The sequence below is a fragment of the Sceloporus undulatus genome, chromosome 1 (assembly GCF_019175285.1).
Source record: "Sceloporus undulatus isolate JIND9_A2432 ecotype Alabama chromosome 1, SceUnd_v1.1, whole genome shotgun sequence".
Taxonomy (NCBI): Eukaryota; Metazoa; Chordata; class Lepidosauria; order Squamata; family Phrynosomatidae; genus Sceloporus; species Sceloporus undulatus.
In genome coordinates, this window is record NC_056522.1 from 158,334,367 (window position 1) to 158,353,796 (window position 19,430).

The following is a 19,430-nucleotide window of genomic DNA, read 5'->3' on the forward strand; positions in this document are numbered from 1 at the left end:
TTACAGGAGTAAAATAACCATGTTTTGAGCATCTTGAGATGTGGCTCTTTCTTCTCTTTAGTTTGGTAAAAATCTGTGGAGCTGCTGAGAGAATGGCATAAAATTGGAAAACTTGCTGTTAAAATGCTTCTAAAAGTGCTCTAATTGGAAAACATTGCATATTACACCAATAAAAGTAACTTTATTACTACTCATGTTACTTTTAGAATTTAGTTAATTTTAAAACCCTTGCTCACTACTTAAAAGGATCAAATTTGGATGAGGATGCAGATACCTGTCCAAAGGCATAAAACAAACACAAGGAACATATTATTTCAACCACTCAGAATAAACCAAAAGGAAAAACAATGCAGAATGAATTAAAAATATGGACAAACAACGTTTAGAGGGGTTTTTTTTATTAAGCACATTCCACAGTACAAAGCCTTATATCAGGAACAATATCTGTACAATTCAACAGTTGTCCAATAAGCTGTTCATACACAAACTTTTCAAACAGGTAACTGGCAAACATAATTACAAGTTAGAATAAGACTATCCCAGTGCTTCGAAACATTAATCTAGCAGTAACATACAGCTGCTCAGTAATGATTAGCGAAACAAAGTCCAGAGTACAGCCAGTACTACCATTAACCCCAGGAGCCAAGTTCCCTGGGTGCCAGCCACAAACTCCACGGCTATGTTACACCAAGCACAATCAAAAGTAGTTTAGGCTGTGTCTTCAAATACCATTATTTCCCATGGAAAAACATTAATTTCATCTTACACATGCATTTTTTTAAAGAAAGGTCACTCTCCATAAATACCTTTATCTTCAGAGCTGCAATAGGAAATCTTCCACATTACAGTTTCTGATGACATCGAGGAGGGGAGGGGGGTTAAAACCACTTCCATAAATTTCATCCATTTTAAAAACTGAGAACATGGAGAGGTGTTCTCTTAATGTATTTGGCGAGATTTAATCATATCTGTGCTCTAAGTCCTGCTTTGCCATGTTTCACAAGGGGAGTTTATTAGCTCAGAACAGTTGATTTAGTAACATGGAGAAAGGCAAAGGGTGGAATAGCCAGAAGCAGCTCCGGGTGCAACTTTTTCACATCTGATGTGTGCTTTCCTTTTTAATTTGACTGACAAGCTGGCAAGTGTGCGAGGGTAATATCCAGCCATAGCTGTTCCACTAAAAAACAAAATTCATTCATTGGTCATTTAAAATTGGTTATCAACATTCCTTGACCCCTCAACCAAAAGGACGAGAGGAGAGAACAGAAAGAAGAAGAGAGAGGGAGGGAGGGAGAGATCAGGAGTGGAAACAAAAGAAAAATCAAAAGCAAATACAAAATCATGACTAAGGAATGACAGTGTCCATATCCATGCCCACTACAACTCCTAGACCAACCAGTTATTATATTTTATTAGTTAATATTTTTTTAAAAAAATACGTATTAGAATAAGCCACTAAACAATGTTGCCGAGCAATAACTTAAAGATACGGAGAAAGTATTCCAAGAGTGTTTGCTTGCATATAGGGAAATGTATGACCAGCTGTCAAGACCAGTCATAGGTTTAAAGAGAGAAGGAATTCCAATGACATATGTGCCATTAACTGCTAAAATTCTCAATATAAACAGTAAGGTACTTCAATAATCTCCTACAATGTCACAATGGAACAGTCATCTCTAATTCCTCAACTGAGCATGGTATTCAAGGATTATTTGAATGGATTTAAAACCATGTCAGTGTATCTGCAATGTTGGCCTCTTGCAAATATTGCAGCATGGGGGGCAGGGACAATTTTGACTTTTAATTTTGTCAAGAAGTTTTAGAAGGTAAGAACTTAAGACATCTCATCTCAATTCATTTTTCAAAAAGGAAATATCCTAAGGAATACCAAAATCCTCCTTTCCACAGAGAAATATTTCTAAGTACATCCCAACCCTATATGGTGCCAGTAGTAAGAATGCCTGGATGCTTAGAAACTTCTGCCTTGGCATCTGTTTACAGTATCAGGAAACCCTGACTCCCAGTACTTGGAGGCTACAGTGTTTATGTACATTATATCTACATGCTTATACGTTACGGTAGTGGAAATAATGATGCAAGCACACGTGAAGGGTCCAACTATACCAAATGTTAGGAGGAGGACGGCTGTAGTACAGAGTACAATTGAAAGAAAAGACAGTGCTGTACACCTCCTTCAGATCATCTATCTCAATTTACAATCTTTAAATTAAAGCAAAGTACTGGTGCAGACATAAGTAAACTATCATCCAAAATATTACTGATCCATTCAGAAACATTTCTAACAGTCCAACTGATACTTAGAGCCATCTGAATACGATCAGTCATCACCAGTCGTGACACAAAAAGTCTATGGGAAGAAGATGATGATGATGATGACGACGACAATGACTTTGAAAGCAAAGCCCTGTACATTCTGGGCATGTGTTTGGCACCCACATTTCACTGAGAATGTTTTTCTTCAGAGTCAGATAAAAGTGCAAAGCAAATATAAATTAGGTCAAGTCCTTCCTTGACATCTGATTTACTCCTGGAAAAACAAGCCATCAGTTCAGTGTATATGGGCAATTGACTCATGAAGCTTTGGATCTTGCATTGCAGTGAAGGATAAACTGAGTTTCTTCTACCTGGACTCAGTGAATTCCTAGTCAATTCCTTAGAGACCACTGAGTCAAGGACGACTGGAAAAGGTAGGTTTAGATATAGAATTGTGCCATTTTGCATCTACACAGCACCTAGAACCATTTCTGACTTTAGCTGTGGCTAATGTCTTCAGGTGTGTAATAGCCAAATGTCCAGTAGTTCAAAGACTGTGAAATCCTGAAAAAGAAAAGAAAATGACATGACATGAGTGAATTAATTTTAACATTTGCCTGTTACAGTCAGATAATGGACAATGGAGGCTGGTCAAAGGTCTAGGCTTTGATGCAAGGATTCCTCTGTGAGAGCATCCAGGATGTAGAATTCTCATCCCAAGGAATCTGTCTGCCACCCTCTTTAGTAATCTTCACTAACTTCCAATGAAGTATTAATTGTGGAAAGCGTCTTGTAAACCCACCCGGCTTACAAGTTTCGGTATTTTACTTGTTCTTCTATCTGATTTTAACTGACATTGTCTGTTACATAAGCTGTGGATTTAACAACTTGCCTGGTAGCCAGAGGCAGCAAGGGACTTCCAAGAAGGCAAATAACTTGGTTTCCATGCTGGCCAAGGAGGAAGGGAAGCTTATTCACTACTAGCTTGATTGGTAGAAGGTTTTGTATACAGTACCTTCTGAGTGTTTGGATTCCTGTACTTGTTTTCCCCTCCTCAATTACCAGCATGGAAACAGAAAATACTAGCTCCTTAAAAAGCTGTTAAAAACAAAATAATGGGTCAGGGACTTTGCCAGATTATTTACAAGGTAACATTACCTGCACAAACTGTCTTTCTCATTATATTACAAAAAAAAAAACCCACAAAATAACAATTGTAACAGTGTCCATGGCTGGATATGATGGGAAACAACTAAAATGTATTTTTCACCATAGGATTTCAACTGGCAAACTGCCCTTAATGGCCACTTTTATATTTTGAAATCATTATCAAGAAAGATTCGACACCTTTGAAGAAATCCTTTAAAGCTAACTTAGCAATATTACACAGTTGCATAGGGACAACACTTGATTAGTTGTCTGAAAATTAATACATCTTCTTGCAATATTGAACCAAATAATTAAATCTATTTTTATGCAGCTTTCTTCCTCCCCCAGCAAAAAAGAAAGGGGGGGGGCGCCTTGGTATTCAATTATAGTCATGGGAGTTTCACTGCTAAGAGGTTAAGCTTTTTTAGTTTTTGCTTAAATGTTTAAATAAAGGATTATATTAGGTTATCATATGGTAACAATTTTGATCTTGTTACAATAAAAAAGGAATTCAACAGAAGGCAATAAAGTTTTTTTTAAAAAAATAGCCAAGAGCAGTAGGATTGTCAGAAGTTACAGATTTTAAAAGACATATTCATATGGGGCACTGTTTAAAAAGGGACAAAGTTTGGTTTAAAAAATCAGAAGTTATTTGGGTATGTTGTATAAAACTATCCATCTTACATCTTTATGAAACAAAGCAATGTTTTTGCCCTGCAATCTGGAAAAGTTTTTTTAGAACTTGCAAACATGACTTACCAACATTTTACCACCATTGGCCTATCTAGCCCAACACAGTCCCTATTTGGACTGGTGGAAGTTCATCAAACCAAGCCCTACTGTGTGTGTATGTCCCTTCAAGTCGCCTGTTGACTTATGGAGATCCCATTAATTTCCTAAGGTTTTCTTGTGTACGGAATTCTCAGAGGTAGATTTGCCAGTTCCTTCTTCTGATGGTCTCCCATCCAAGTACTACTCAGCACTGATCCTGCTTAGCTTCCAAGATCAGACAGGATCTGGTGTATTTATGATATTTAGGCTAAACAAGCCCTATTACAGTATGCAAAGAGATCTTGTAGCACCATGAGACTAATTAAAAGACAAAGACTGGTAGCATGAACCTTTGTAAACATGAGTCTATTTCCTCAGATGCAGTTCCCATGCATCTGAAGAAGTTGACTCAAGTCTACGAAAGCTCAAGCTACCAACTTATCTCTTTCAGTAAGTCTCAAAGATGCTAAATACTATACCCTTTGCATACTGATTTTCCAGAGTAACACAGGTAGTCTTTAAATACTAAGCCCTACTACCTGAGTGAAGATGTAAATAGCTGGAAGCTGGGACAACTTGAAAAAAGCAAGTTATGCTAAGCCAATTTCCATTACAAGCAAAAGTAGCTTAGCAGGCAGCAATAGTAGTAATACAAAAACACTGTTATCCCTTAAATTCAGCTAGTGAAAAGTATTATTCTGTGCATAATAATTGCAGCTAGAAGGCATGTGAACCTGAGCATTCATAACGGCATCAGTGGGAACTTGTGATGACCCCACTTCAGAAATACCAACATCCCATGGGTGAGATGGTTACCACAACAACCTGGAAAATTACAACAGAAATACCTTGTTCCATGAATTATGAAAACAAGCCAATTAAATAGTTACATTACCAGAATAATTCATATATACTCAATTGGAAAATCAAATTAAAAACATTATAGATCATTCTTATTGTTAGAGCTACTATGAGATATACATGTAGGAGTAGGTATAATAGGATATCCTTAAGATAATAAAAACCTACCTCAGAGAGCAGTGAATGCAGACTGTTATCTGGAGATGTAAGTGTATGTTCGGGATGGAGAGCGGGTCTCATTTTGTGCGTTGGGGGGCACATTTAAAAAATCCCAAATCAAAATGGTATCATCATGAGAACTACTAATGATCTGAAATTCATCGAACTGGAGTCTAAATACACGTCCTGAGTGCTCCTGAAAATTGCAAGAGTTATTAGTTAGTGAGGCACAAGACTTCTTTCATTAGTTTCATACTTGTGCTCAGATGTCCATTTCTATACGAAGCTTTAAAAGGGATTCCAAGTTTTATGTAGCAGCTGCCTTTGTTGTTAGAACATTGGTCATCTCCACAGCGAAGGTTTATATAACAATCAGTTGAAAAGAAGCAAAAACTACTCTGGATGACTTCTCTCTTTCCCACCACCATTCCAGGCACGCTCTGTGAGGACATGGGAGAGAGCCTTTGCTCCCAAGTTGTGCAACTCCCTTTCTCGGGAGGCTTGGTCAGCCCCTTCTTGCTGTCTTTCCATTAGCAAATAAGGTCCTTTTTATTTATGGAAGCATTTGGTTTTTAGTATGATGTGGCAGGCAGAGCCTTTAATGCAAAGAGTAAGTAGTGTTTTATTTTATTATTTTTAAAATATCTTTTTAATTTTTAAACTTATTTTTAATGCTGTTTTTAACTTCTCTTTTCAATTTGTGTTTTTAAAATCAAAGTTTAGTTTAACTCTGTCAACTTTTGTACTAAGATTTTTAACTGTGTTGTGTTTTGAAAACACTGTACACTGCCTTGAATCCTGTGCTGGAAGAAAGGTGGGGCAGAAATTTAAATAAGAAATATTAATAAGAAAGAAGAAATAATTCTGTGCCCATGTATACTGATCCAAATTGGCCCTTCCTGCACTTTGTTTAAGCACTTGCAAAACAAATCTTAACCTCTGACATGAGGCCTCTTGGATACACGGAACTAAGTTTAGCAAGAACAATTTCTAAGGAAGAGATCTTGTAGCACCTTTGAGATTTACTGTGCGAAAGATGTTGTAACATAAGCTTTCGCAGACTTCGGGATGAGACAGACCGACAAAAGAAAGTAACTTCCATAAGCTTTGAAAGCGGGGCATTTATATGATGAATGCCTCCAAAGTAGATGAGGTCGTGTTCCCGGGCTAAAAACCAAAGCAAAAAGAAGCTGGGATACTCCGGTTTAGTGCGGAAAATGTGCATCTTCATGCCTGCATATAAACAGCATGGCGCCAGTGCAGGGCTGCAGCAAAGCAAAAAAATGAAAGTGCAACAACTCCAAGAGATGTAATTACAACATGCACAAACCAGGCAGTCCAACAGAGGAACATGGAGTGAAGGGGGATGCAGGGTGCCTATATGGGGGGGACCTCCATGATTGTGCTTTGCTAATGTATCACTCACACACTGAGGCTCCGATGATCTGTACCAGCAGCCATCAATGGATGGCATGTGGGTGGATGTGGGAGGTACTTGGAGGTCGGAAGGTGGAGTGTTTGTGTAATGGTGCACATGCACAGTGAGAAGCAGCAAAAAAATTTTACCCAGCAGCACAGCTTTATACTGCACCATGCAGTTTGCCTATGGGTATTCAGCCCACCTTGGGAGCAGGTCATGCAGACAGCGAGGTTTCGACCCGCTTTTGGAAAAAACAGAATTGAGCCACTTTTTTCTGCCTGTCTGTTCCAGCCCTTTTTATTTCTATATTGTTGGAATGGAAAATAACAGGCTGCATGTATTAAGTATGCATGTAAAGTATACGCTTCTTTTCCCTTCCAACTTCCCATCTCTATAATGAAAGGCTTCCAAAGCATGACAAGGTGCTACCTCTGCTTCTCTGTATTGTCTGTGAAATTCCAGGATGGAGAAAATCTACATACATAAAAAAGAAAGGGGAAGCTCAATAGGAGCAGTTTTGAAACATAATGCAAACTGGGAGCTTGAATTAAATTGGGACAGGGAGTGTGGGTAATTTTCATGATGGTCATTGTTTTATGTTTCTGAAGCATGCCAGGCTTTCCCAATTTCTTACCCCTCAAAGCATTCTGATGTTTTGAAAGCACCTATCTGTCTGGGAAAATTTGGTGAAATGGGGAGTGTCAGTGGCTCATAATGTGATATCAAAGCCATTATTAGAAGCATAAACAGGAATTTATGGAGTAACTCATTTTATATTTAGTACCCCAGTATGCATTCTCAAGTACACAATACAAGCATTTCCAAAGTGTTTGCTTCAAATAAGGCACATGTTTTGTTCACAAAAAGATTGATCCTCCCAAAAACCACTTAGAAGCACCCACCAACTTGGAAACATAGAAGGCACCTTGCTCAAAGCAAGAAAATGGGTTTAAAAATGACAACTCAATTTTTCCTGCTGAGCTGCTAAATGTGAATATAGTAACTAGGAGGAGGGGGGACAGGAAAGAATAGGTACTCCTGCAATCCATGCCTATTTTAGTATACCTGGAAGCAGCAACTCAACTCCACTTACAAATTTAAGAAGGAAATAAATTTTAATTACATATGCTTTTCAATCGGGAGGAAAGATACCAGAGCACAAGATCTGAAGTGAGAAATGGTCCAGCATGTCTTTTGATGAAGAAAAGCATTTTTTTTTTCATGTAAAACTTTTCATTTCTGGTATTGGGAGGATGTTAAATGAGGATATACAGACCATTACATTAAAGCTGGAAGGGGGCAACGTACAGCCTATTATTCAGAAGACAGAATGATTGGAATAACTAGGGATTTCACAAGACAATTTGGTATGAATCATGAAGACCTGAGTTCCTGACACAGAAAAATACCCACAAACTTTTGCTTTTAGCCCTTATTGCATTCATTTTCAAATCAGAATTCCAGACAGAATTCCTAATTTATTACAAGATACTCAGCAAATACGTAAGAAAAACTGAACATGATCTACAAGTAGTGCAACTATATAAACTATAAGTGTATACATACCACCAATGTACGTAAACATAGTGTACTTGCTGGGGCACGAGGGTCAAGGGCAGCTTGCAAGTCCCAAACTTTTATTTTGCTATGAAGAGAAAATGCAGATGAGAAAACTGTAAGATACATATGAGTCCTAAGCATCACAGAAAACTAACATGAGAAGTAGAAATGCAACTTGTTTTAAAACACATACCCATCATAGGCCCCGCTTACAATCCGCTTGTTATCAAATCTAATGCATCTAACCAGTTCTTCATGTCCTTCTAGCACTCTTAAACAGGCCCCACATTCGATATCCCAAAGCCTGAAAGAAATAACATGTATAGCTTTAAGGATTAAAAAAAACCAACTATACATCTCCTCTTGTAAATGTTCCCATTTCCATTTAAGCATGAATGGACGTTTTCAGGAAAATCTGCACTCAACACAAAGTTGACTATAGAATCACCCAAGGCTATCCTGTGCAGTTCCCTTGGAAGAACACTCATCTACCCCTCAAGAGATTCAGAATTGGCCTGCATGAATAGTTAGTTTGATTACCTGGCTCAAAATAATTTAATGTATTAAGCAGAGTTTGCATTAGAAAGATTATTTTTCAGCATTAGTGGGCAAACATCCATGAAGCCTTGCAAGCAGATACTGAAGGAATGCCACTCTCCCCTTGCCTTGGTCACTTTTGTAGCTTCCCCAATCTTTTTCTGTCCCAGCTAATGGGGCACACATTTGGCTAGGTAATTTATCCCAGGGACCCCCTTTCTCTCCTGGCAGTAAACAGCCAGCTGGGTTTGTGCAAGAAACACATATGCAATGCCCCTTTACAAGGTGATCAGAAGAAGATTGCAGTCTGGCACATAAACACTTATTGGTGCCAATGGCTGTTTGGTCCAGGTCATCAAGCGTGACAGAAATTGCAAACCTACTGTACAAACCTGAAAAAAGCCACATGTATTAGGAATCTGCACAAGAAATAAGAGAAACCTTGACCCCAATCTTTCCTATACTTTTTCAAGTTTCTTAAAACTACTGAACCAATTTCCTAGTCATGGGTGCTTTACTGGACAATTGGAATACCTGACGTCTTAATTATAAGATCTACAGTTACTTTGTTATTTTATAAATATACTAAGGCATACAGTGAAACTGCTTGCTCCTGACAGCTTGTTCACCATACCATCCTCCCTTAAAAACCAAGACTATCATAGTACATGTGGTTATGACTGTGGATAGTGGAAGGGAAGGACAACGTGCCATCCTGAGAAGGTGGGCAACCCAACTAACTTCTATTAAAGGGAGTTCAACTGCTTAAAGACCTACGGAAGAGTGTTAGGATAAGCAGTAACTGAAAAACAACTTAAGGTGGTACATTATTTTAAAACAAATGTGGCTAACAAATGAATCTAAGGTCAGCTCTCAGCCTAATTTGATGTGGTCATCAGCCTAATTCCAACAGCCCTCTTCTACTGATGTCTTCATATATCTAGCAAGATCAATTTGTTGTTTTTCCAACACAAAGGGAGTTACATGACAGTGAAAGAAAGTAAAATACATACATGCTACTTGGAGAACAAGGTGGGAGAAAAAATGAACTTGGAAGGTGGGATCATCATAACAGAGGGGAGGATGTTTCCCTGACCCTAAACACCACACTGGAGTATACATTTTAATATATAACCAAAATAAACAAATACAATTCAGCAAGAACAAAAAAATTGGAAATAGGGCACTGGACAGTCAAAGAACAGGAGAAATAAGCTGCAAGAGAAACACAGCACTTCACTTTGTAGCAACACTTTTCCCCTAGTATAAGCAAACCTGCTCTCTACCTAATGGTATTGTCTGATGATCCACTGACAACAAGTCTATCCCGGTACTGGAGGCAGGCAATCCCTCGCTTGTGCCCGTTAAGAGTGCGGACAAATTCACATGTGCTTGTGCTCCAGACCTATGGGGGGGAAACATAGGTTTAGCTACTGGGGCAACAGAAATATTTTAACAACAACTGTTTTCTACTATTACTGCTACTACTACTACAGTGCTACCTCGGGTTACGAAATTAATTCGTTCCGACGCTCCATTCGTAACCCGAGTAATTTCGCAACCTGAAAAGGCTTTCCGTTAGCGCTGGAAAGCCGCTAGCCGCGCTTTGCGTTTGAATTTCGCGCCGAAATAAATTTCGTAACCCGAAAAAAACATCGTATCCCGGAACAGTTTTTTTCCAATCTAACTTTTTCGTATCCCGGAAATTTCGTAACGCGATCAATTCGTATCCCGGGGTACCACTGTACTACTACTACTACTACTACTATAAAAAGAAGGTTCAGAAGAATTATAAGATGTAAAGTAATGTAACAGAAATTTCAGGAAACTTAAAGATCTAGGCCTGGCATAGAAATGATTGACAAGAGGACCTAGTAAATTTAAAATCCATAAGTTTATTTCCAATTGTCAACAAAGGAAAACATTGAACTCAATGGAATTCAAGTTCCAAAAAGCTGAGATCCCGAACAAGACAAAATTGAGAGCCATTAGGGCTGAAGGGCGGGATATAAATACCTAAATAAATTTTTTTAAAATGGCTCTTTTTATATTATTGAAGACAAAGAAGCTTCTTCAATACACCTGACTGGCTAATTACAATTTAAACATACAGAATTCTTACATAAACATACAGAATCAGAACAGAAATACATGCGTACATTAAATCTGCATCATCACTCCTTACCCCCTCTTTTCGGAATTTAGTAGCTTTCCTTCTAACCTTGCTTCTGAACATCAACAATGTATCCTTATCTTAAATTGTGTATATTATGTCTAATTTTGTTAGTGCCAGCTTCTTACGGGTCAAGATGCTCTTTTTACTCCTTTGCTCTAAAAGCCTCTATTTTAAAAACTATCTCTCTGGCTGACAAAGGTGACTCCATCTTTCTATAGCTTTCTATTAAAGCAAGAAAATTCCACCACTACAGTAAGTACTAATGGAAACAAAGAAGACTTTTCATTCTTCAGTCTAGATCTCACTGGAAGGAACAGTTTATAGGTGCTTTCCACGAAGTCATCACAAAGTTATGGTGCTGGGAGAGATTAATGTTACATATTGGGATTACATGCAGAGAAGACTTTTGGGTGAATGCCCCTGAAACGTCCTCTTCAGTGCAGTCTCCTGCACTCTCTTAAATACTTCTTCTGGACATCATACATGTGGAACAGGGAGGCTGCAGCATGAGGGTGAAATCAATGAAAGGCAGGGTGTAGAAGCTCAAATGAGTGGAAAGCTGCTGATGCAAACTGCCTCTGCCTGATTTTCAGCTACCACTCCGTTCCCTACATTTCCTTCAGCATCCTATGCCCAACACGTCTGCCCTCAAATTTTTCAGTAAGGAAGCAGAAGGCAGATAAATCCCTTTATGGAAAAGTTCTTATGCTACACCTAGACTGGGAACACTTACAGTAATAGCAGACTACTGCTCATATAACTTCAATACCAGCTTGTTGTGGTTTTGTTAAAGTGTAAATCACAAAGTATCTGATGGGCCACGATAGGCAACACTGCTTTTTGACAGACTATGTACAGCACTGTTCCAAGAGGATGCACCTTTGGTTAAATGAAATGGTCTGGCACAAATATGGCCTCCATGAATAAATGCAATTCCTCAAAAGAGAACAAAATTGTTGTTGCTGAGGATACGATTGGGAAAGAATACCAAACAATATGCTTCATGTTTAGTAGAAGTGTGCCGACTTGAATAGTACCCCGGGATAGCAATTGATCCGCTTACGAAATTTCCGGGGTACGAAAAAGTTCGCTTGGAAAAACTGTTCCGGTAACGAAATTTTCGTTACGAAATTTTTTTCGGTGTGTTTCGGCGCTTTTTGGCACGAAATTTAAAAGCGAAGCCAGCCAGCGGCTTCCAGCTCAAGCGGAAAGCCTTTTTTCGGGTTGCGAAATCTTCGGGTTACGAAACAGCCCGCGGAACGAATTAAATTCGTAACCCGGGGTACCACTGATTAAATACCATCTTTAAAAGACAAAATGGAAACTGCCTTATTTAAACACCTAGCTAATTTTAGGAAATGACACATTTTAAATGGATCTACTTGGAACTTAAGTGCATGGTAACAGTGTGGCAGGACCATTAGACTAGAAAAGTTCAAGCATCTGTAGATCAAACAATTTAAAGGAAGTAGAAAATCCTAGTCAAGTGCTGAACAGACAGTCAAAATCGGGACTGCCTGGAGGAAGAGGCCCCTCCCTCCTCAACTGTCATCTCGGCCTCAGAGGGAGCCATCAGGCAGATCCAGCAACATCGGGACTGCCTGGAGGAAGAGGCCCCTCCCTCCCCAACTGCCTCTCGGCCTCAGAGGAGCCATCAGGCAATGCAGTAACATCGGGACTGCCTGGAGGAAGAGGCCCTCCCTCCAACTGTCATCTCGGCCTCAGAGGGAGCCATCAGGCAGATCCAGTAACACGGGGACGCCTGGAGGAAGAGCCCCTCCCTCCCCAACGTCATCTCGGCCCTCAGAGGAGCCATCAGGCAGATCCAGTAACATCGGGACTGCCTGGAGAAGAGGCCCCTCCCTCCTCAACTGTCACTCGGCCTCAGAGGGAGCCATCAGGCAGATCGCAGCACATCGGGACTGCCTGAGGAAGAGCCCCTCCCTCCCCAACGTCATCTCAGCCTCAAGAGCCATCAGGCAGATCCAGTAACATCGGGACTGCCTGGAGGAAGAGGCGCCTCCCTCCCCAACTGTCATCTCGGCCTCAGAGGGAGCCATCAGGCAGATCCTAACACGGACGCCTGGAGGAAGAGGCCCCTCCCCTCAACTGTCATCTCGCCCAGAGGGAGCCATCAGGCAGATCCAGCAACATCGGGACGCCTGGAGAAGAGCCCCTCCTCCCCAACTTCATCTCGGCCCTCAGAGGGAGCCATCAGCAGATCCAGTAACATCGGGGACTGCCTGGAGGAAGAGGCCCCTCCCTCCCACTGTCATCTCGGCCTCAGAGGGAGCCATCAGGCAGATCCAGTAACATCGGGGACTGCCTGGAGGAAGAGGCCCCCCCTCCCAACTGTCATCTCGGCCTCAGAGGGAGCCATCAGCAGATCCAGTAACTCGGGACTGCCTGGAGGAAGAGGCCCCTCCCTCCTCAACTGTCATCTCGGCCTCAGAGGGAGCCATCAGGCAGATCCAGCAACATCGGACGCCTGGAGGAAGAGGCCGCCTCCCTCCCAACTGTCATCTCGGCCTCAGAGGAGCCATCAGGCAGATGCAGTAACACGGGACTGCCGGAGGAAGAGGCCCCTCCCTCCCCAACTGTCATCTCGGCCTCAGAGGGAGCCATCAGGCAGATCAGTAACATCGGGGACTGCCTGGAGGAAGAGGTCCCTCCCTCCTTAACTGTTATCTACCAGGACGCCGCCCGCTCACCTACCACCTGGGCATGTGCGGCCAGAGGACTCTGCCTTACCGCCGAGCAGCGTTTTTTCGAAGGGGAGGGGCCGTGGGAGTGGCTTTTTTTTTCACCCGGCTCGCCGGTTTCCCGCAGAGGACGCCACTCACGTCCTATACCATCAGGGAGGAGTGCCAAGGACAGTTGTCTGGTGCCGCCGTTGCGGATTCTCAGGAGGGAGGGAGACTGAGGAAAGGGTGTGTAGCTAGTATTGTCAGGAGATTGTTGTCCGATGTTTTTTCTCCTGTGTATTGTGTATCGTATTTTTAGACTGTTTTATTGATGTCGATTGGATTGCTGTTTAATTCTTATTTATATTCTGTAACTTGTCCTGTAATGTATTCTACTATTGTTTGTAAACCGCTGTGATGCGAAGGAATGGCAGTATATAAATAAAATTTCAATCAAATCAAATAAAAAAGCATTGGAAATTACGTCAAAGGAAATTTTCATCACCACCCTACACTACTAAACTTGTTTCTCTAAGCAGTGGCAATTTTGAGAAACTACTACTTTAATGGTCCATCACCAGAAGCAGATACAATACTTGCATCAAAAATCGACAACATAACAGCAGCCCTATGGCCAACTAATACACGCCGCGAGAGTGATGTCAGTTGGGGAGGCCATATCCCAGACTGCAATGGACCTATCCTTTGAGCAGGTCACCATTAAGCCATTACTGAAACGCAAGTGAAGGACTGCCTCATGTGATGAATCAGTGTGTTCAGGACTTCACCTGTGTTCACATCCCAACCTGAAAGAGACAAAAAGGTAAAGGAAATGATTCAGATCAAATTATACCAAGGGCAGAACTACATACCTGGGCAAAACACCAGGCAAGTGCTGTTGCGACAAAAAGCTGCAAGGTGGCAGAATAGAGAAGAATTCCAGAAAAGTCATGGAATTGGAGGGGGTGCTTAACATTTCCCCCAACTACCATGTTCCTGCTGTAGTTACCTTCTGCAGCTATTTCAGCATGACAAATTCAAAAAAAGAGTGCCACATTATGGGAAATGTGGAAGAGGATAAAGAGGAGAAAGCAGGATTATCCACTAAAATCTGGAAAAAACATGTTTCAGTATTTCTGCTACAAGACCGTTTTGGACTTATTAGCCCATCAGTATCTAATTAATTAAATACTGTACATTGTGGATCCTCTTGTTGTGCTTTCAGGCACAAGTGGGAGAACCTTCATCCAGCACCTAAATAATACTTTGTTATTGGGAAATTTGCTGGGAAGAAGCAGCTGGCTGAAGGAAATACAAACGTTGGGTACTTACTGTGACACGTTAGTTTCCAGCAGACGAGGGTCCTGTCATTTCCCTCGTCAATTTTTAGCACATTTTAACTATAAAAATGCTTACCTCACAGTGGAGTCAGATGATCCAGTTACAATTACTCTTTCATCATACTGCAGACAGAGAACTGAGCCAGTATGTCCTGTTAATACTTTCAAACATTCCAATCCGGTTTTATCCCAGATCTGCCAATGAGAAACCCAAGTTCATTATATGCAACACCAATTTTTCTCTCTAGCTATATAGCTAAGACAAACTGAGTCTGCAAATCCATTTGGCCAGAAAAGAAAACAGGTTGTTCAATTTATTTCTCCACATTGCTTGTCTCTGAGAAGAGAAAGCACTCATAATGCAAACTTATCACCTGAGAAGAAACCATGAGACTGGGGATGGAGAATTCAAAACTCATGGAAACAAGAGGGTATGTGTAATGGGGGAGGGGGTGATGGATTAAAAAAACAGATCTGGATGAGGCAACAAAATTTAAATACTTCTTTTTCTATCGATTATGCTTTACTGCCCTTTAATGGACAAGTCCCAAACTCACTTTTCTCTCATTTCCTAGTTTTTAAGCAAAACAGATAACTTGCAAATATAGAAACTTTTGTTTGTTTAAATTCACTGGCTTATATTGCATTTATTGTATGTCTTGAAGTGTTTCAATATAATCTGAGTGAATAATTTCTTATTAATGGAAATATATAATATCCATATGTCAACAATAAATAAACCTCTGACACAGACAAATAACATTTAAAACTGTATCCAGTTTTTCAGATCATCTCTTTTTTATCTTGAAAGAAGAAAATCTAGCAGAGGTTCCATGAGTTCTGCATTCTAGACCAGTGATTCTTAACTTCTGGTTTTCCAGGTTTTTAGATTTCAACTCCCCAGAGTGCTAGAAAATATGGCAAATAGTAAGGGATTCTGAGAGCTGAACACTATAAATAAATAAATATGAAAGATCCAAGTTTTAGAACCACTGTTCTAGACTTTTAGCAAATATTTGAGCTTTCTTCAGTTGTAACCAGATATGCAACTGCACTAAAACCAGACAAAGAAGAAACCAGACCAAAGCCAGAATATGACTCTGGGGTTGTGCAGACCAGCCATTAAGGCTGGCCGGGGGGGGGGGGGTTGGGGTGTGGCGTCCATACGACACACGGCCCAACTCCACCCCCATGGTGGTGTACCACCACACTCTGCTCCAGTTGGTGTGCAGATCACTATGCTCCTCTGGCACTGTGTTTACGCGATGCAGCATCAAAGGAGCACTTTAAAGCCACAGTGCCACGGCTTTTTGAGCCCTGGAAAGGCCAGATTGGGGTCATGGCGTGTGGTTGCCCTGGCCCCAATCCAGTGTAGATGGAGGTGGCTGCAGGCTGCCTCTTAGGGGCAGTCTGCACAGCTTTTCACTGATACTATCTAAGATCAAAAGCAACATGTCAAGGAATATATTTACCTTAATGGAGTTGTCCCTTAGACCACTAATAATCTTCTCATCATCATATTGTAAACAGTAAACACCTTTACTATTTTCAGAACGACACTGAATTCTTTGCAAATTGTGTCTTCCACACCGCCAGTTAGACTCTATAGTCTACAAGAGACCAAATTAAAAAAAAGGTTTCAGTTAAACTGATGTTTTAAGTTGCAAATACTTAGTTCATCCCAAAAGAACATTTCCTCAGGCTGTAGAACACAAGATTGAAAACTGAAGAACTCCATCAATCCTGGCAGCAGCCAATAAAACAGGTTGCAGTAGAGAAAGAAACTGGACACACGGCTATGAAATATCACTGTCAGTGGTACTCCTCTCTGTGAACACATTTCCTCCTTCCTCTTTTGCTTGCTCCTCTCACAGGAAGAAATAGAAATGGAGCAAAGGACAAGACAGGAAGATACATATTCAACTGTATACCTTCTATTTCCCTCCTTCCTCCCTTCTACACTCAATTTTCTGCTTCAGTTACCTCTCCTGTTTCCCTGAAACCCGATCAACAGCATTCTGAAACGTTCTGGGTTGTAAAGGTTACCTTTCTCTCTCCGAGCCATTTCTATTCTACAAAATGATTCTATTCTATTTCAAATGGATGGCTTGGGATAGACACAAGACTGACACTCCTGGTTGATATTATCCTGTTTGGGCTGTGGGGTTCAGGACCTTGGATAGTTTCATTAAAGTCTGGAATACAACACAGCGTGGATTTACTGCACCTCTGACATGAAAGCCAGCAGCTGCCAACAAACTATATATTTACTTTTGTGGTAAATTTAGTTTTCCTTTATCATTGCCAGCCCAAAGAGCGTGGGCAGTTACTTCCAATTGTCACTGAGAAACACTATTTTACCCTGTGCCTATTACCCATGAACCTAAACTTGTTGTTTTAACCTTTGTTGTGAGCCGCCCTGATCGCAGGAAGGAGCGGGATAGAAATAAAAACATTATTATTATTATTATTATTATTATTATTATTATTATTATTATTATTATTAAACTGAGCAAACACAACTCTGTAGTGGAGATTTTGCTTCCTCACTACAAGCAAGTGCTCTTGATTAACACTTACAAGAGACCGTAGAACCAATTCAAAAAATCAATTTTACAGCTGTCCCTGTTATCTATGCAGATTATAACTATTGTAATATAAAAGGATGGCCTCACCACAGGTTTTGGATTATGCTCTCAGATAGTATAAAAACTTGCCAGAAATGCATGCATGACAAAATGGGAGACTTGAGAAACTGACATCTCCAATCTCCAACAATCTGAATTGTGGATTAAAATCTCTTTGATTTAAATCAATCTCTGTCCTGCACTGGATAAGTGAAAATTCTCAACATATAAGACTGTAATAAATAAAGCTAACTATTTTATTTCTAGTTGACTTTCAGCTGTTTATAGCTTTCCACATAACCATGTGAGCATCACTTAAGGGGGTCCAAATATTTGGGAATGTCATTCATTCTTGCGGTACTGCATGTCAGAGCCTGTTCACCAATAAAACCCTAGTCAAAACAATTCTAAATGTTCAGAAAGAATCACACTCTCCGTTTGGTTCAATTCTCAGATATTTTTGAAAGCTCCTTTCTAAAGTTACCAGAAGTAAATGTGGGCTGCAAATCAAAGCAACTGGAGTGTGTTATTCATCCCTAGGCTAGAGTGCTGTGAATCAGTTAAGACCCGTGCAGGTGCACCTATTTAATTCTATGTGTAGATGCAATTTCAGAGACATATTAATGTGGTGTAGCTACTGTGGGAAAACAGTTCATATTTTTGAGAATTTGTAAAATCCCTTTTACTGTGTCAGTTGCCAGTACACTGGGAAAGTAGCCATGATATACAAAAAGTATACAGCTGTACAGAAACTGGCAGGACTAAAAACATATGAGGAGTACAAAGAAAAAAGATTGGAAAGAACTAAATATAGTTGAGTGGGTGGGCACTTTGGAGGACCATAGGGGCCTACTGAACGCAACCTGTCGTAGCCACTTACTTACTGTTATGAAAGTTTTTTCCCATACAGGCAGATATAATGCTACCAAGTCACCAAATCATGTAACTGGGAGCACCCTGCTCCTAAGATACTCCTTCCCTTTCATTGAGGACACCTATATCATATTATCATTTTCAGTTTCATCTGTTTCTACAGGTAGTGTTATGCCAAGTCTGCAATGATGTTTCTGCTAACTATCGCTTGCACACCACTTTCTGACTATGGTTCTACTCTCTGAACATTTTGCCTTCAACAAGTTCAGTTATATGTGACTGTGGCCCTTACCATAGGTCAAGGGCTTTACCACACTGGTAATACATGGCTTGTTAACTCTCATTTTTAATTCTGATTTCTTCAGGATGCTCTTAGTGGTGTTGCCCTTGAAGGCTATTCAGAAATATCAGTTACTGTTTCATCTAAACTCCCATCTTTTGGCTGTGAATCTTTTCAAAGATTTCTGGGAGATTCATACTGCTCCTCTCTGGGAAAAAAGGACATAACTATAGGGATGCATGAGTTACCATCACTTTGGTTAAAAGAAGAGGATATCTCTAGCAGCCCTGCAATGCTGCTGTTTGTGCAAGGCAGCACTATGAAGACTGCTTGTGTAACTCTGTCCTCACGGGTGGTCCTGTTCTGATCCAGTTCTAAACAAGAACCAGTTCCACAGCAGTTGCAAGGGCAAGCAGAACAAGGAACAGAGCAGCCATCCAACTAGGTATTCGCCACCCTACAATTCTGCTTATTCAATAGAGCAGAGTGCTGATGGTATTTTCTTTCCTATTCAGTAGAAAAGAAGCACCTCTTTGAAAAATGAAACACATTTTCCAAGGCGCCTATGAAGTGCATATGCTTCTATTTCTCTGGCCACTTTGATTAAATTCTACCTGAAAAGCAAAGATCCATTTCTTTATTGTGTTTCTTTTTAAACAAAAACAAAAATATAGATCTTTTAACACCCTCTCTACACCTGGGATCAAATATGGAGGGAC

General features: G+C 40.4%; 1 protein-coding gene across 1 annotated transcript in view; it reads right to left on the minus strand.

The window, feature by feature from the left end:
- Positions 1–381: 381 nt before the first annotated feature.
- FBXW11 (F-box and WD repeat domain containing 11) overlaps positions 382–19,430 on the minus strand; it is a 93,583-nt gene continuing 74,534 nt past the window's right edge. The window contains 11 exon segments of the mRNA XM_042466766.1: positions 382–2,838; positions 5,224–5,410; positions 8,201–8,279; positions 8,388–8,498; positions 10,018–10,136; position 14,100; positions 14,154–14,242; positions 14,244–14,350; positions 14,353–14,399; positions 15,008–15,126; positions 16,404–16,541. Coding sequence (XP_042322700.1) covers positions 5,249–5,410; positions 8,201–8,279; positions 8,388–8,498; positions 10,018–10,136; position 14,100; positions 14,154–14,242; positions 14,244–14,350; positions 14,353–14,399; positions 15,008–15,126; positions 16,404–16,541 — 972 coding nt within the window. The 3' untranslated portion in view covers positions 382–2,838; positions 5,224–5,248.